General features: G+C 44.1%; 1 protein-coding gene across 1 annotated transcript in view; it reads right to left on the bottom strand.

Moving 5' to 3' along the window:
- LOC125723102 (NACHT, LRR and PYD domains-containing protein 12-like) overlaps positions 1 to 13822 on the bottom strand; it is a 206956-nt gene extending 193134 nt beyond the window's left edge. The window contains exons 1-6 of the mRNA XM_048999540.1: positions 13483 to 13822; positions 9588 to 9689; positions 8944 to 9057; positions 2829 to 2892; positions 2417 to 2645; positions 68 to 1787 (exon numbers count right to left, since the gene is read on the bottom strand). Coding sequence (XP_048855497.1) covers positions 68 to 1787; positions 2417 to 2645; positions 2829 to 2892; positions 8944 to 9057; positions 9588 to 9649 — 2189 coding nt within the window. The 5' untranslated portion in view covers positions 9650 to 9689; positions 13483 to 13822. The remainder of the gene's footprint in view (positions 1 to 67; positions 1788 to 2416; positions 2646 to 2828; positions 2893 to 8943; positions 9058 to 9587; positions 9690 to 13482) is intronic.
- Positions 13823 to 17196: the final 3374 nt, after the last annotated feature.

Below are 17196 nucleotides of genomic sequence, written 5' to 3'. Positions count from 1 at the left end.
ACATTTCAAACAATATTCATGTATCACTGCCAGACCAGACATGATTTCTCATCCCCACGTCACTTACAGAGCCGTCCTGGAGTTCTTGACCACAGGCAGCAGCCTGCAGTGCTGTTTATCTGATCTGATGTATTTCTTCAGATCAAACACATCCAGCTGCTCATCTGACATCAGCATCACAAAGGCCAGAGCTGAGTACTGTGCAGGTGAGAGGTCATCTACTGAAATGTTTCCTGAATTCAGGTATCTTTGTACTTCCTCTACTAGAGAATTGTCACCCAGCTCAGTCAGACAGTGGAACAGGTTGATGGTCCTTTCTGGAGATAAATTCTCCTGTATTTTCTCCTTGATGTATTGGACTGTTTCCATAATGGTATGTGAGCTGATTCTTGTCGGCCCCAGTAGCCTTTGTAACAGAGTCTTACTGGAGTCTGTTGAGAGGCCCAGGAGGAAGCGGAGGTAGAGGTCCAAGTGTCCATTCTTGCTCTCTAATGCCTGATCCACTGCAGTCTTCAGCAGGTCAGCTGATGTGTTTGACAGAAACACATATAAAGCAGCGAGATACTCCTGGATGCTCAGATGCACAAAGCAGTACACCTTCTCCTGGTACAACCCATACTCCTCTTTAAAGACTTCTGTGCACACTCCAGAGTAAACTGAAGTTTCAGTGACATCAATGCCATTCCCTGTCAGATCTTGCTCATAAAATATGAGATTGCCTTTCTCAAGGTTGTCAAAAGCAAGTTTACCAAGTTTTAAAAGGAATTCCTTGCTGTATTCTTTAAGCTTAGTTTCTTGTTTTTTCATATACTTGTCATTTGTTAAACTTGTCTGAAAGATCAGGAAGTGTGTGTACATTTCAGTCAGAGTCCTTGGAATTTCTCCCCTGTCAGTCTCACTAAAAAACCTCTTAAGCACAGTGGCTGAAATCCAGCAGAACACAGGTATGTGGCACATGATGAAGAGGCTCCTTGATGATTTCACATGTGTGATAATCCTGCTGGCCACGCTCTGATCCCTAAATCTCCTCCTGAAATACTCCTCCTTCTGGGCATCACTGAACCCTCGTATCTCTGTCACCTGGTGGACACACTCAGGAGGTATCTGATTGGCTGCTGCTGGCCGGGAGGTTATCCAGAGGAGAGCGGATGGGAGCAGATTCCCCTTAATGAGGTTAGTCAACAGCACATCCAGTGACGTTTTCTTTGTTACATCAAACCAGCTCTCATTGTTCTGAAAATCGAGAGGAAGGCGACACTCATCCAGACCATCAAAGATGAACAAGATTTTGTACATAAACAGCTCAGTGGATTCAAGAGATTTCAGTCCTGGGACAAAGTGGCAAAGCAGTTCAATGAGACTGTATTCACCCTTAATCAAATTCAGGTCCCGGAAAGGAAGAGCAAATATGAAGTGAACATCCTGGTTTGCTTTTCCTTCTGCCCAGTCGAGAATAAATTTCTGCACAGAGACTGTTTTCCCGATACCTGCCACCCCTTTAGTGAGTACAGTTCTGATTGGTGTCTCATGCCCACATAAGGGTTTAAATATATCATTGCACTTGACTGTAGTATCTTCTGTTCGCCTTTTCTTGGATGCTGTTTCAATCTGTCTCACTTCATGTTCATCATTGACTGTTCCAGTCCCACCTTCAGTTATGTAGAGTTCTGTGTAAATCTCACTGAGAAGTGTTGGCTGTCCTTCCTTAGCTTTCCCTTCAAATACACACTCAAATTGCTTCTTAAGTTTACATTTCATTTCCTGTTGATGTTGCAGCATGAGCTGTCCTGAAAAGAAATGAGAGAAAAATGCACTAATTCTCACCGTGATCCCGACCAATATGAGAGGAAGAATATTTTCCAAAAACACACTTTTTTGCACATACATATCCTGATATTTCCCTGTGACTGTGAATGTGAAACTGAAAGTTTTATCATGCGTATTTTACTGGAACACTGCATACAGGACCGTGAATAAGCCTTAGGCAGCCAAAGGAAATGTTTAAAGCCATTTATCTGGGTAGTAAGTGTATATCTGCTCAGAACCAAAAAAAACCCAAAACCCCTTTTCATTTCCCAAACCTCTCCTCAGGGGCACCACAGCCAGTCCATGTATTTGTTAAATTTCACCACCAGCTCACTTCATGAATTAATTAAATTAGTTTAAAACTCAATGAGATATTGATCAGCCACATGAGGTGTGTTAGTGGTCAAGTAAAAAAATACAGGGATATACTGCACAATATCAGCAAATATTAAGGTGATGTTGGGAGAGGTTCTGAAATGGCAAACACACTTTGACATACATATTATAGTAGTTCTACACCAACATAAAGACCATTTAAACTTCCTTTTCTTTGACTGCCTAAGACGTTTACACAATATTGTACATGTAGATAATATTATAAAGTTCTTACTCTTGTCCAGCAGGTCAGCAAGATCATTATGTTTCATGATCCTCAGGATGTACACTGTGATCTTCAGAGCTACCTCTCTAACACTGGTCTTCTGCATCTGACCATCACAGTCCAGGTCATTGTCCTCCTCCAGCTGAGGCTCAGAGCATTCTGGGTAATTCTGATCTAGGTGCCTCACAAACGTCTTCAGTTCCTCCTTTAGGAACTTCATGGCTTTTACCTCTAGCGACTAAAATAAACAGTCAGAGTTAATTATTGATACTTACACCAAACCTTTTCAGAGTTTCACTTGTGAATCATAGTTTAAAACATATTTTCTTTAAGATGATGAATTTATTATTATGCAGCTGTATAAAATATAAGCTAATTCACATAACAGCCAAGAAAATATATATCAGCAATAAATACAAACCTTCAATATGGATGATAAACCCGATTTATCATGTAGATCTGAACTGCAATCTTCCATTTGGTCTCTGTGAATTAGGCAGAAACATAAAGACCTCAATTCATCTACACAAATGTAACAGAAAGGCTGAAAAGTTCCCCATTAAAATTGCTGTTACTGCAGATAAAGAATAACATTGTGGTATATTACAACACCAATTCCAAAAAGTTGGACATTGTGCAAATTGTAAATAAAAACAGAATGTAATGATATGGAAATCTCATAAACCTGTATTATATTCATAACAAAGTATAGAAAACATATCAGATGTTTAAAGTGAGACATTTTGCTATTTCATGAAAAATATTGGCTGATTTTGAATTTCATGACAGCAACACGTCTCAAAAAAGTTGGGACAGGGGCAATAGGAGGCTGGAAAAGTTAGTGGTACAAAAACCCAATGTTAAGATCGCCGGTGAACGGGGAAGGTGCACGGACAGGCAGGCAGGCAAGGATCAGGCAGGCAGGTAGAATAAGGGGGAAACGGGGTTTAATCACAGGACTAAGGGCAGGAAACATCAGACGCCAACTAACATAAATGACAGACCGGGAACCAGGGCAAGACATGGACTCAAATAGACAGGACTGATTGAAAATAATCAGACTCAGATGGGTACGATCCGGGAAGCACACGTGGATAATCAGGGGGGCGTGGCACACACGAGGATCGAACGAGCCGGGTATGACAGACCCCCCCCCCTCAGAGGAGGCGACGGACGAGACGAGGGAAACGGGACCTGGAAAAGAAGAACAAAACCATTCAAGGGACACCGGAAACATGACAGAGACACAGAACAGGCACAGAGACAAGAAGTAGGACAAAACCTGATAAAGGACAGGGAGGGCAGACAGACTAGGAAAGGAGACACAGCAGGAACAGGCTGGACAAAAGGACCAGGAGTGAACGGAGGAGGAACAAAGGGACGAGGAAGGGAGACAGGAGAGACAAAGCCGGGAGGAGGAGCAAACGAAGGAGGGAGACAGGCAGGGGAGTAGGGAGAGAAGGAGGGGGAACCAAGGGGAGTCCGAGGGAGCCCCAGCGGGCAACGGGTGGCCGTCAGAGGGGCCGCAGGCGGCCGGGAGGCCGGAACAGGAGGGGACCTCAGAGCAGCAGAGGAGGCAGGGCGAGGCACTGATGGAGGGGCCGAGGAGGGAGGTGGAGGGAGACCCAGGGAAGCGGACGAGGGAGCTGGAGGGGACCTAGGCGAGGGCAAGGAGAGGGGGGGAGCCGCAGCAGGCGGCGACTTCCTCCGACGTGCCGGAGTGGAGGGAACCGCAGGCAACTGAGGAGCTGCAGCAGGGGAGTCCGCAGGCGACTGACCGGGCACCAGAGTGGGGAGTAAGACAGGGCGACGAGGCTGCGGAGGGGGACCCGCAGGCAACAGCCAACCCGGAGGGCGAGGACCCGCAGGCGCCGACCAAGCCCCAGCGCAGGCAAGGGAGGGACTCGTATCACCTTGTTTACCACATCCCTGCCCCCCCGCTTCTGTACCAGCTGGTCCCCGGGTCCCCACTAGCTGGGGCGATACTGTTGCCTAAATATGACGAAACATTAAACATGTCATCATCCTGCACCTGTTCTCCATCCCAGTAGACATAATGTGCATGATGTCATCAGCGTGCGCCACTCCCTCTGGAATGTCCTACTTTATTACAGAATACTAACCGCTTCAGGGATCACAGCAGTGAAGGAAGTTGCGCATGCAGTCTCCGCCTGGGTCACGTGTGTGGAGTTTGCATGTTCTCCCCATGTCGTCGTGGGGTTTCCTCCGGGTACTCCGGTTTCCCCCACAGTCCAAAAACATGCTGAGGCTAATTGGACTTGCTAAATTGCCTGTAGGTGTGCGTGTGAGAGTCAATGGTGTGTGAGCGTGCCCTGCGATGGGGTGGCCCCCCATCCTGGGTTGTTCCCTGCCTCGTGCCCATTGTTTCCGGGACAGGCTCCGGACCCCCCACCACCCAGTAGGATAAGCGGTTTGGAAAATGGATGGATGGATGGATGGATGGCCAGACCTTTAAGTTTGACTACAAAGCACCTATGACAGACATCAGCCTTCACATGATGTCACAACACCATCCCTCACTGATGTGTCTTACCTGGCTCAAGCTATTCAGAACAGCAAAGCCGTTAACAGGCTCCCAATGCCAGAGCCTGCGATGTTTAACGGGGATCCAATTCATTTTATTGAATGGAAGGCATCCTTTATGTACTCATTCAGAGAACAGGTATCTCTTCAGCAGATAAGCTGTATTACCTTAAGAAATATATCAGTGGTCCTGCTCATAAATGTCTTGAGGGCACGTTCTACCAAAGTGATGATGAGGCATGCAAAGATGCTTGGAATAAGCTTGGTCAGCGATACGGTCAGCGATACGGTCAGTGATACGGTCAGCGATATGGTCAGTAATACGGTCAGTGATATGGTCAGTGATACGGTCAGTGATACGGTCAGCCATACGGTCAGTGATATGGTCAGCGATACGGTCAGCCATACGGTCAGTGATACGGTCAGCGATACGGTCAGCCATATGGTCAGCGATATGGTCAGTGATACGGTCAGTGATACGGTCAGCCATACGGTCAGTGATATGGTCAGCGATACGGTCAGGAATACGGTCAGCCATACGGTCAGTGATATGGTCAGCGATACGGTCAGCCATACGGTCAGCGATACGGTCAGCCATATGGTCAGCGATATGGTCAGTGATACGGTCAGTGATACGGTCAGCCATATGGTCAGCCATATGGTCAGCGATACGGTCAGTGATACGGTCAGCCATACGGTCAGTGATATGGTCAGCCATACGGTCAGCGATACGGTCAGCCATACGGTCAGCCATATGGTCAGCGATACGGTCAGTGATACGGTCAGTGATACGGTCAGCCATACGGTCAGCGATACGGTCAGCCATACGGTCAGCGATATGGTCAGTGATACGGTCAGCGATACGGTCATCCATACGGTCAGTGATACGGTCAGCCATACGGTCAGCCATACGGTCAGCAATACGGTCAGTGATATGGTCAGCGATACGGTCAGCCATACGGTCATCCATACGGTCAGTGATACGGTCAGCCATACGGTCAGCAATACGGTCAGTGATATGGTCAGCGATTCGGTCAGCCATACGGTCATCCATACGGTCAGTGATACGGTCAGCCATATGGTCATCCATACGGTCAGTGATACGGTCAGCCATACGGTCAGTAATACGGTCAGTGATATGGTCAGCGATATGGTCAGCCATACGGTAAGTGATACGGTCAGCGATACGCTCAGCCATACGGTCAGCCATACAGTCAGCCATACGGTCAGCCCTACGGTCAGTGATACGGTCAGCGATACGGTCAGCCATACGGTCAGCCATGCGGTCAGTGATACGGTCAGCCATACGGTCAGTGATACGGTCAGCGTTACGGTCAGCCATACGGTCAGCCATACGGTCAGCCATTCATCATCCAAAGGGCATTTCCGGAGAGGCTCTCAAAATGGCCACAAATACGGTCCAAAGATGCCGAAGGGTTACAGACATTTTCTTATTTTTAAATGCCTGTTTGCAAACTATGCCTCATGCAAGAGATAAAGAGACATCAACTAACGACAGAGTATGGACTCCACAGATGTCCTGATCTTATGAAAACATGTCTCAACGGAAAAGAATCTAGAGGGAAAAGGAGTTGTTTTCCTCATGAGTTGTTTAAATGAGTTGTTTTCCTCAAATTGGTTTAGTGGTTCTGTGTTCCTCTGGAAACGGATCGGTGACTGCAGTGGGTGCGTGTATACACAGTGATATTCCAGCAGACCAGGGGAGGGCAGATGTACTTAAACAAAGTACATCTACACAGTACAGTACAAAAACCACGACCTCCATCACAACTATCACCCCCCCCCCCCCCCCGGTAAAGGCACAAGCTCTTACGTTAGCTACGTTTTTTTTGGTAATTAATTTATTTTAAATAAATCGTGAACCATCAGTCAAGTCTTTCGGCCATCAATCCGAGGGGAATGCTACAGAGGAGTATGATGAATTCAAAGGTTTAGTATCTACTAAAGGAAACACATCAAAAGCGACCCAAACCAGAAAAGAAGGCTGCAAAAAGTGTCCGACAAATTAAATGTCATTTTTAGTTATTGTATTTATCACTTGAATGTAGTATTACGTTCCCAGTGTTTCATCATTATTTTATTGTCATAATTACAGATCAAATAGAAGCACAATCATGCAGGATATGGGAACAAGTTAAAGTGAAGTACAAACACAACATTTCATTCATATATATATATATATATATATATATATATCCATCCATTTTCCATACCGCTTATCCTATTGGGTCGCGGGGGGTCCGGAGCCTATCCCGGAAGCAATGGGCACGAGGCTGGGAACAACCCAGGATGGGGGGCCAGCCCATCACAAGGCACACTCACACACCATGCACTCACACATACACACCTATGGACAATTTAGCGACTCCAATTAGCCTCAGCATGTTTTTTGGACTGTGGGGGGAAACCGGAGTACCCGGAGGAAACCTCACGACGACATGGGGAGAACATGCAAACTCCACACACATGTGACCCAGGCGGAGACTCAAACCCGGGTCCCAGAGGTGTGAGGCGACAGTGCTAACCACTGCACCACCATGCCGCCCCATATATATATATATATATATGTTTGTATGTATGAGTTTGTGTGTGTATGTATGTGTTTGTTGATTTTACGTATATGAATGGCGAGGCCATGACTGAACCCATTTCCATGCACGGACACTGATTAAGTCTGTGAGCTAATCCTAGTTTACGCAGAACAAACCTGCTCCGAGCAGGTTTGAGGATTTGGATGTGCTGCTATGACAACACATCCAGCAAGACTTTCGAAAAACCTGCCAACTACCCCAGGCGGCTGGCGTGTGCCAAGTGCCCCAGGCGGCTGGCGTATACCAAGTGCCCCAGGCGGCTGGCGTGTACCAAGTGCCCCAGGCGGCTGGCGTGTACCAAGTGCCCTATGGCCTGACTATAGACCCAGAGAGACATGCATGCTAGTGGGCTGTAACACTGTTACCTCTCAGGGCTCTTTCTCTTACACCCCACAGGGGGGCGCATTTCATGGCTTACACTATAAATGTTGTCACTCACAGCTTCTAATGTCCTGAGGCCTCAGGGCACTGGCCCCACTGGCCCGGTGCATAACCCAGCCAAGGCTCCAGGGGGCGCTATCTTGGGGCACCTTCAGCCACCGGCTCATTCCCCCACCGTGAGCTAAGAAGCGCTACTGGGGATCTTTCCTGCCTGCTGCCGTTAGACACCACAATGCCTGCTGTCGATGTGCAGCCCCCACAGCCAGCCTTAACGTCCCATTTTTAATGTGGTAAAAGCTGCTCTCTGTTTTTAATCATATAAATAACATAACACTTTGCTGCTGAACACAAGAGAATTTCCCCTCTTGGATCAACAAATCATCTTATTTTATACTCAGGGGATGAGAACCACTACAGTGTCACATTAATTATGATCTGAATCAGCAAGTATAAACGTCACCTTTGGCAAAGAAACCAATAGTCTTTCACTTTTTTTTGTCTGATGATAGTAGTTTATTGTTTAAGCCACACAGTTTGACTAAACATGTTAAACTGAAGCCTTCGTCTGAATATGATCTAATGAATTCATGAGAGTGAAATTATTTGTTATCATAACAGAAACATCCATCTCACGAGACGACAATCTATTGTCGAGTCATTCTTTAATGGACATGCAGGGGGGTAACAGGTAAACCAGTTTTTTCCAGCTCTGTGCTGAGGACTGAAATTTAAAATCCACTTTGCGATTAAATAACTTCCAATTCCGGCTCGCAGAAAGTCAGGTTTTACAGTAATCCTCATCCATTTACTTCAGATGGTATTTATATAGAATACAGACAAAACTTTTGTTTAAATTCTCAAGGTGATGGAATCTGTTAAAGGTAAAAATTGGTGCATTCATTATAAATATGTTATTTCCTCATAGCTTGTATGTGTCTCTGTGCCATTTGAATGAGAGTCTGAATGTCATTAACAGTGTTTGTTTAAATGTACATTTACCTTTGATCTGTAGGAAAAGGTCCCTCTCTGAAGTTGAGTGGTTTTCCCATTGACCAGTCACTCTTCATGGAAACACAGCTGGGTACAGGGGAGTCTGTTCTCTTCATCGGGACACTGTGGGCAGCGAGAGGAAACAAACCCTCATGGTATAAATAAAATTCATACAATGGGGACAACATCACACTGCTGTTTATCCTTCTGCTCTGCCTTCATGTACTTTGATATGCTGTGAAGCTCTTGATGTAAACAGACTTATTTACAGTCAGCTGTTAAGGAAATTGTATAATCTAAAATTTAGATATTATATGAAACTTTTAGTATGACCGTTAAAAACCTCCAATAACTAGACTTGACTGATGTTCCTTTTTACCTGTTTATATATGTTTTTGTTTGTTTGTTTAGTTTTGTTATGTGGCCATTTTGTATAGGAGGGATGGTCTGTTACTCGCCTCTAGTATAAAAGAACTGGCTGATTGTGGAAGAAGACGGTGAAGACAGAAGATGGCGAGGTCTTTTTATTAAGCTACACATATTAAAGTGCTGCCCACTGACCAGCCCCAGCTAGGAGCCCAGTTTACTTTTATGTTATGGCCTGACTATAGACCCAGAGAGACATGCATGCTAGTGGGCTGTAACACTGTTACCTCTCAGCGCTCTTTCTGTTACACCCCACAGGGGGGCGCATTTCAGAAGCAGATCCGTCCATTTTGATGCTGATCCAGACCAGATGATTCCTGCTGGGGCCTCTGTGAACATGAAGGGTAAGTAGATACATAGATAAATACACAATATCGAGGACTCAGCATTTTTACATCAAACTGATGAATTGTGTCTCCATTCTGTTATGTTCGATGTGTAGAATTACACATAGTAAAGAGGTTTAGTGCAAAATTTCAATGCCACATTTTTTTATAAATATATGTATAAACATCCTCTCCTGGAGCCGACACCTTATGGTGGTGGAGGGGTTTGCGTGTTCCAGTGATCCCAGGAGCTAAGCTGCCCAGGGCTTTATGCCCCTGGTAGGGTCACCCAAGACAAATAGGTCCTGGGTGAGGAACCAGACGAACTGCGGCTCATTAGACCCCTTATGATGAGTAAAAACATGGATTCACGTTCTCCTTCCCCTGGACGCGGGTCACTAGATTTTTATGGATGGAATTTCTAGGCACAACCAGTGCGTTGAGGGTGTCCGGTTTGGTGACCTCAGGATTGGGTCTCTGCTTTTTGCAGATGATGTGGTTCTGTTGGGCTCATCAGACCGTGACCTTCGGCTCTCACTGGAGCAGTTCGCAGCCGAGTGTGAAGCGGCTGGGATGAGAATCAGCACCTCCAAATCCGAGACCATGGTCCTCAGCCGGAAAAGGGTGGAGTGCTGTCTTCGGGTCGGGGGTCTTTCCCCAAGTGGAGGAGTTTAAGTATCTCAAGGTCTTGTTCACGAGTGAAGGAAGGATGGAGCTGGTGATCGACAGGCGGATCGGTGACTGCAGTGGGTGCGTGTATACAGCAGTGATATTACAGCAGACCAGGGGAGGGCAGATGTACTTAAACAAAGTACATCTACACAGTACAGTACAAAAACCACGACCTCCATCACAACTATCACCCCCCTACCCTCCCCCCTGGAACTCAGAATACACGAAGCGGATGTGAGCCGGCTGTTCCAGAAACAGAAATCCAAGAAGCCCCCAGACCAGACGGTGTCTCCCCCTCCTGCCTCAGAACCTGTGCTGATCAGCTGGCTCCCATCTTCACCCACATCTTCAATAGATCCCTGGAGCTGTGTGAAGTTCCCTCCTGCTTCAAAGGCTCCACCATTATCCTGGTCCCCAAGAAACCCACCATCACAGGACTGAATGACTACAGACTTGTCGCCTTGACATTTGTGGTCATAAAATCCTTTGAACACCTGGTTTTAGCCCATCTGAAGGACATTACAGGACACCAGCTGGACCCCCTGCAGTTTGCCTACCGGGCAAACAGGTCGCTGGATGATGCAGTGAATATGGGGCTGCATTTTATCCTGCAACATCTCGACCGTCCAGGAACTTATGCCAGGATCCTGTTTGTGGACTTTAGTTTGGCTTTCGACACCATTGTGCCTAATCTCTTCTCCTCCAAACTCTCCCAGCTCAATGTGTCACCAGCTACCTGCCAGTGGATCACCAGCTTCCTGACAGACAGGAAGCAGCAAGTAAGGCTGGGGGGGGTTACTTCTGAAACACAGTCCCTCAGTATCGGTGCCCCTGAAGGATGTGTCCTCTCCCCACTGCGCTTTTCCCTCTACACCAATGACTGCACCTCCAGGAACTCAGCTGTGAAACTCCTGAAGTTTGCAGATGACACCATCATTGGACTCATTCAGGATGGTGATGAGTCTGCATACCGGAAGGAAGTGGAGCAGCTGGTACTCTGGTGCAGTCAGCACAACCTGGAGCTGAACACGCACAAGACTGTGGACTTCAGGAGACGTCCGTCATCATTGCTCCCCCTCACCATATCAGACAGCCCGGTGTCTACTGTGGAGTTCTTCAAGTTCCTGGGTACCACCATCTCCCAGAACCTGAAGTGGGAGACCAACATCTCCTCCATCCTCAAAAAGGCCCAGCAGAGGATATACTTCCTGAGACAACTGAGGAAGTACAGTCTTCCACAGGAGCTGCTGATCCAGTTCTACACTGCAGTCACTGAGTCTGTCCTCTGCTCCTCCATCACAGTCTGGTATGGAGCAGCCACCAAACAGGACAGGAAGAGACTGCAGCGGACCGTAGGGACAGCAGAAAGATCATCGGTGCCCCCCTGCCCTCCATCACAGTCTGGTATGGAGCAGCCACCAAACAGGACAGGAAGAGACTGCAGCGGACCGTACAGACAGCAGAAAGATCATCGGTGCCCCCCTGCCCTCCATCACAGTCTGGTATGGAGCATCCACCAAACAGGACAGGAAGAGACTGCAGCGGACCGTACAGACAGCAGAAAAGATCATAGGCGCCCCCTGCCCTCCATCCAGGACCTGTCTCTCTTAAGATCCAGGGAAATGGCAGTAAAATCATCACAGATCCCACACAGCCTGGACACAGACTTTCTGAGCTGCTGCCCTCTGGCAGACGATATAGAAGCCTGCAGACCAGGACACCCGACACAGGAACAGCTTCTCTCCCCTCGCCATCTCCCTCCTAAACAGCTGATCTGTCACACTGCTAAACACCTACAGCACTGCAACTGCACTGTATGTACAGTCTGTGGGATATATTTCTGTAATCTTTTCTGTATATAAGATTTACGTTGCTTACTATATCGTATTGTTCATTTACACACTTTGTGTATATGTGTGTGTGTATGTATATATGTATGTATATATGTACACATGTACTGTATATACTGTATATATATACAGTATCCATAAATATATTTACATTTATAAATAGTATAAACATATATCTACAAATAACACTTTTATACATTTTTTAACATTTACCTTTATATTTATAAATATAAATCCATAATACATATTCATATTGTAGATTGTTGTTGTTTTTACACTGTTGTGCTTGAGACCATCGACCGGAATCTAATTCCTTGTATGTGTTCGCTCACATACTTGGCCAATAAACCCGATTCTGATTCTGAGACTGATTTCCAAGGGACCTAAAAGTATGACAAGTCCAAATCGCTATTACAACAGTTCCGAATATACTTTAACCATGTCGAAGTCACAAAGATTTTCCCATTTTTTCCTCAACTCGTTCTCACACTGACAAGAAAAAAAAATTAATCAGCTCGACAAGTATCCGCTGGTCAGGCAGACGACGACTCCCATTCTATCGCGGGCGGCGCCGATTCTGTGCTGGACCGGATTTTGGCTCGTATCGATGGTATTGAAAAATCTCTAAACGCCTTGGACGATATAAAATCATCAATTTCCTCCATTGAGAGATCTCTTTCTAGCTTATTACTGTTAATGATTTGTTGTGATTGGTCGGCTCCACTACTCACGGTTTGGCGGAGTAAGTGGCACCACCTTCTGTCATTCAGCTGCGCCGTGGGTTGCGTTTGACTTATTCTTTACCGATTATTTATATCAGACTTGCGTACTGTTTGCATTAAACAGTTTAAATACGACTGCAAAGTATGACTACAATTAAGATCAGCACATTTCAGATTGGAGAACACAGAACAGATCCGTAGTAAAAGCTTTGATTTAATAAAATGTTAAGCATTGAGTTTAACCCGGATATTTCGGCACACTGGCATTAATCCCCAACACTTAATAAAAGAAAAACTTAATATAGCTTCAAAATATTACAGCCTACGTCCCGGTCCATAATTACGCAGCACAGTATATTACAACTCATGGCTGAGCGTAAGTAATTAAATATTATTGATGTTAATTTGAAAACTCTTCTGATACACGTACAGTAACCTACTGTGCTGTACGGACGTATATTTAATATTTAATTGTATTGAAAATTTTAAATTCCGCTGTATATTTAGGCTGTGTTAAACATATAAATTTTATTATTATTAATTTAATCTTACCTTGAAACATAGAATATCTTTACATTATTCCAGAATCTTGATAAAATGGCGACTCTGCCTTTAAAATCCCGACACTTAATTTCACTTTCGTTTACAGGCAGGAAATGATCAGCTCCGTCTCATGCAAAAAATGGACACGGACTCAGCGGCACTTCGTAGGGTTTTTGGGGGATATTATCTATGTGTCTATGTTGCACACTTGGACAAGGTGAATAAATTCCAGGCATGCATAGGGTTCTTTTTCAATAATGTGATGATTTTTACTTCACCGGAAAAGCACTGAAACACAAGCACAAAAACCCGCTTGTTAAACAGGACTGTATGCAGCGATCCTTGTCGAGTGCTCTGCATGACGCATGCGCTCTTTGCACTCCACTCAGTGGAACCCCCCGCGAGCTGGCCAAAGTGCCTGTGTGTGCTCCGCTCCTGTTACCCTGCCTGCCTGAATCGCACCACAGTTGTTCCTGCCCTAAACCCATCAGCCACGCAGTACATTACACTATCACAAGAGATGAACAATGCAAATAACAGTGCAAAATAATAACATTGAACACAATATTTAGCATATGGGAAACTAACAAGGGGTCCACATCTATTAGTAACAATAACCGTAATTTGGTTAGGCCACTTAAAAAAAAATTGGTTCTCGTTCCCTCCCGACCCGCCGAAATGCCTCTGACCCGATTTTTTTTTATTTCGTAAAAATCGCATGGAAAATGCCCAAGAATAACGAAATTTGAATTTCCCGTGCATTCCACATCGACGATTGATCCACATTGTGTAATCCTAGTCTTGGAATGGTTTCATGAACCTAAATTTGTCCCTACTTGAGATGGGCTGGTGCAAAGATTTAAATCTGGGGAAGTGATGTGGTACATGTTCTTAAGTACTTGTTTGTAGAGTTGCATTTCCTTGTTCAACCATTCAGGTTCCTGTATTTTGTAAATTCCTCGTGTTTTAACATGTTCTAATACACTTTCTTTCTAGATATATATTTTAAAATCTTGGTTGTTCATTTAGAATGGGAATGACAAACAGAATATTGGTTTCAAATAGTATCATTTTTAGATTCACGAATGAAACATCAGCATAAAGTATCCAAATCAATAGTTGGGAAGGCATTTATGAGATACACATGGATCAAGGAATTTACATTCTTGTATTTTCTTACATTTAATATATTTGAAACGCAACAAACTGGAAGAACTGAGGAGGTGTACTAAGTAGGTCTGCTCTCTTCCGTATGTATTTTCAAATATGTATTTTCTTACATATTTGAAAGTCCAAACAGTCAATCAAAATTTGTAAAAAAAATAAAATAATAACAATAATAATAAAAATCCCTCCCCCGACCCACCCCCTCCAAAAAAAAGGACGAGAACCAATTTTTTTTAAGTGGCCTTATAACACAGATTCAGGATGATCGTGCATGTAAAAAGCGGCACTGCAGTAACTTAAATCATTAACAGTGGCGATTTGAGAAATTTAGAAATGGGGGAATCCAAGCTATTTGGGGGGGTCAAAGACAAAACTGTGTAATTTTATAATTTCATCAAAATATATTAACTGGTGTAGCGAAATAAAGGTCAAACTAAACACTTGAATCACACTTTTAAAAAAATTCCCAATACTCAACAAGTACAGGTAATATATTTTACAGACAGAATATTAAACAAAACAAAAACAAAAAATGTTATTCAGACAGAGTTATTACAAAGTAAAACATACCATCTCAATACCAAATATGACAGAACATTTTAGCACTATGTCTATACATCAGGTAAAAAAGCATCAAATCATGATACATTCTGATTGTTTTTTATTTTTAGACTTTCTGATTAGATTAATATAATTCATTAGGTCTAATTTGTGAACAAGGAAAAATAGGTTAGATTTATTGTATTTACATTTATGAATATAAAATTAGTAGTATTAAATTTATCTGTATTGTCACGCTCGGCTCGTACTATCCTCCTGTGTGCCACGCCCCCTCATTAACTTCATATGGAACCCCGACGTTATCAGATGTTTCTTGTTTCATTCAGTCCTGTGTATTTAAGTTCACGTCGGAGTACGTATCCCCAGTTCCGTCATAGACGTCGTGCTCCGGGTTTCGCCTCGTATGTTTGTTCTACCTAATAAGCCGGAGCTCCTGATTCTCCGCTCCCTGCTCGCTCGACGGCGATCGTGACATGTATTCTTCCAGACACAAAAAACCCGCAAAAAACATCTTTACAAGAAAACTGAAAATTATGACATACATTTGTTTGTATCATGTTAAGCATATCAGAGTAGAATTTTTCAGAAAAAGGGCAAGACCAAAATAAACGAACATTAGTTTTGCAGTCACATTCACAGAAAGAACAGCTGGTGTCAATCTCTCTCATCCTTTTAGATTGAAAATATTCGGACGGATAAACTTTATGTGACAATTTAAAGGTGACCTCTTCTACATTATTTGTTAATAAAAACTTACATGGTAAAGTCCACACGTTTTTCCAAGGTATATTATCCACTATGCCATTCCAGTATGAAACAACATATGGAACGAAGGTGTAGTTTTGGGTAAAGAATGTCCTGATTTTTTCATTATTATTTCTTGAAAAGCATGTATAGAAAAACACACCTTACCTACAGCAGATTCAACAGGATCCATAGATGGAACAAAATTCTTCAACAACATAACTACTCCATCAGGGGTTGTATCAAAAACAATGGCAAACTTTAGCGCTTATTGGGATTTCAAAAACTGACAGAAACTCTGAATAGCTATAAAGCTGCCCAGCTCTGCTAAATAGTTGACTTATTAAAAGTACACAGCAAATGTGCCAGTGTTAAATTAACACTGCATGGTGTCTATATGGGTTCACACCATACCAGGAGCTGCACAGAAAAGGGCATCACAACTGTCCTAACACCTTTCCACATATGCTAAACATTCAAGAGCAGGACCGGCAATCAAATACACCCCCACCCCATTAAAACATATACCACTCTGGAGACGTGTGCTGTCGGTTTCCAAGAGATTTTTGCTGACTTCCCACCAACATACTATAAACCCACCAGCACCACAGCTCTCTAACCTTCAGGATCAGCCAGAACTGAGCCAGCAAACCTTCAATATAAACCAAGAAACAGCTGTAAGGTCCTTCTTGGTCAGAGTCTTTCTCATGATGGTGGGTAAATGTGGGACGGCTCTTCTGGTCCTCAGGACTTCTTGTGCGCATATTAAAATGGGGCAGATGTGTGGGGATGGAGACTCGGTGACTTACAGTAACACCCTATGGTGTAAATTGAACACTATTTAAGTTAATAAAGTTTAACACTGTAAAAACAACACTCAAGGCACTCTGTAAAGTGTGAAAGATAACACTGGACCCATATAAACACCATGCAGTGTTAATTTAACACTGGCACATTTGCTGTGTAGTGAGCGGCATTTAGCAACCAGCATCAAAAACATTTTAGCTGTATTTTGTTAGTTTATTTTAAATAAGTCGCCCCCGGTTTATTTAATTACATGTATTAGCTATAGGAACTAGTGCCCGGTATTTACAGTAGTGACATACATTAAAAACATTTTAAAACTTTGGTAGAATAATGCCTTAGTTATTTTAATAAACAAGCTTTTTCAGTAAATGTTTGTTCACACTCATGCGAGCGCACGCACACACACACACACAGACACACACACAGACACACACACACACACAC

Source organism: Brienomyrus brachyistius, unplaced genomic scaffold (assembly GCF_023856365.1).
Source record: "Brienomyrus brachyistius isolate T26 unplaced genomic scaffold, BBRACH_0.4 scaffold45, whole genome shotgun sequence".
NCBI lineage: Eukaryota > Metazoa > Chordata > Actinopteri > Osteoglossiformes > Mormyridae > Brienomyrus > Brienomyrus brachyistius.
The sequence above is the reverse complement of the archived record's forward strand: the minus strand, read 5'-3'. Positions and strand labels throughout refer to the sequence as shown.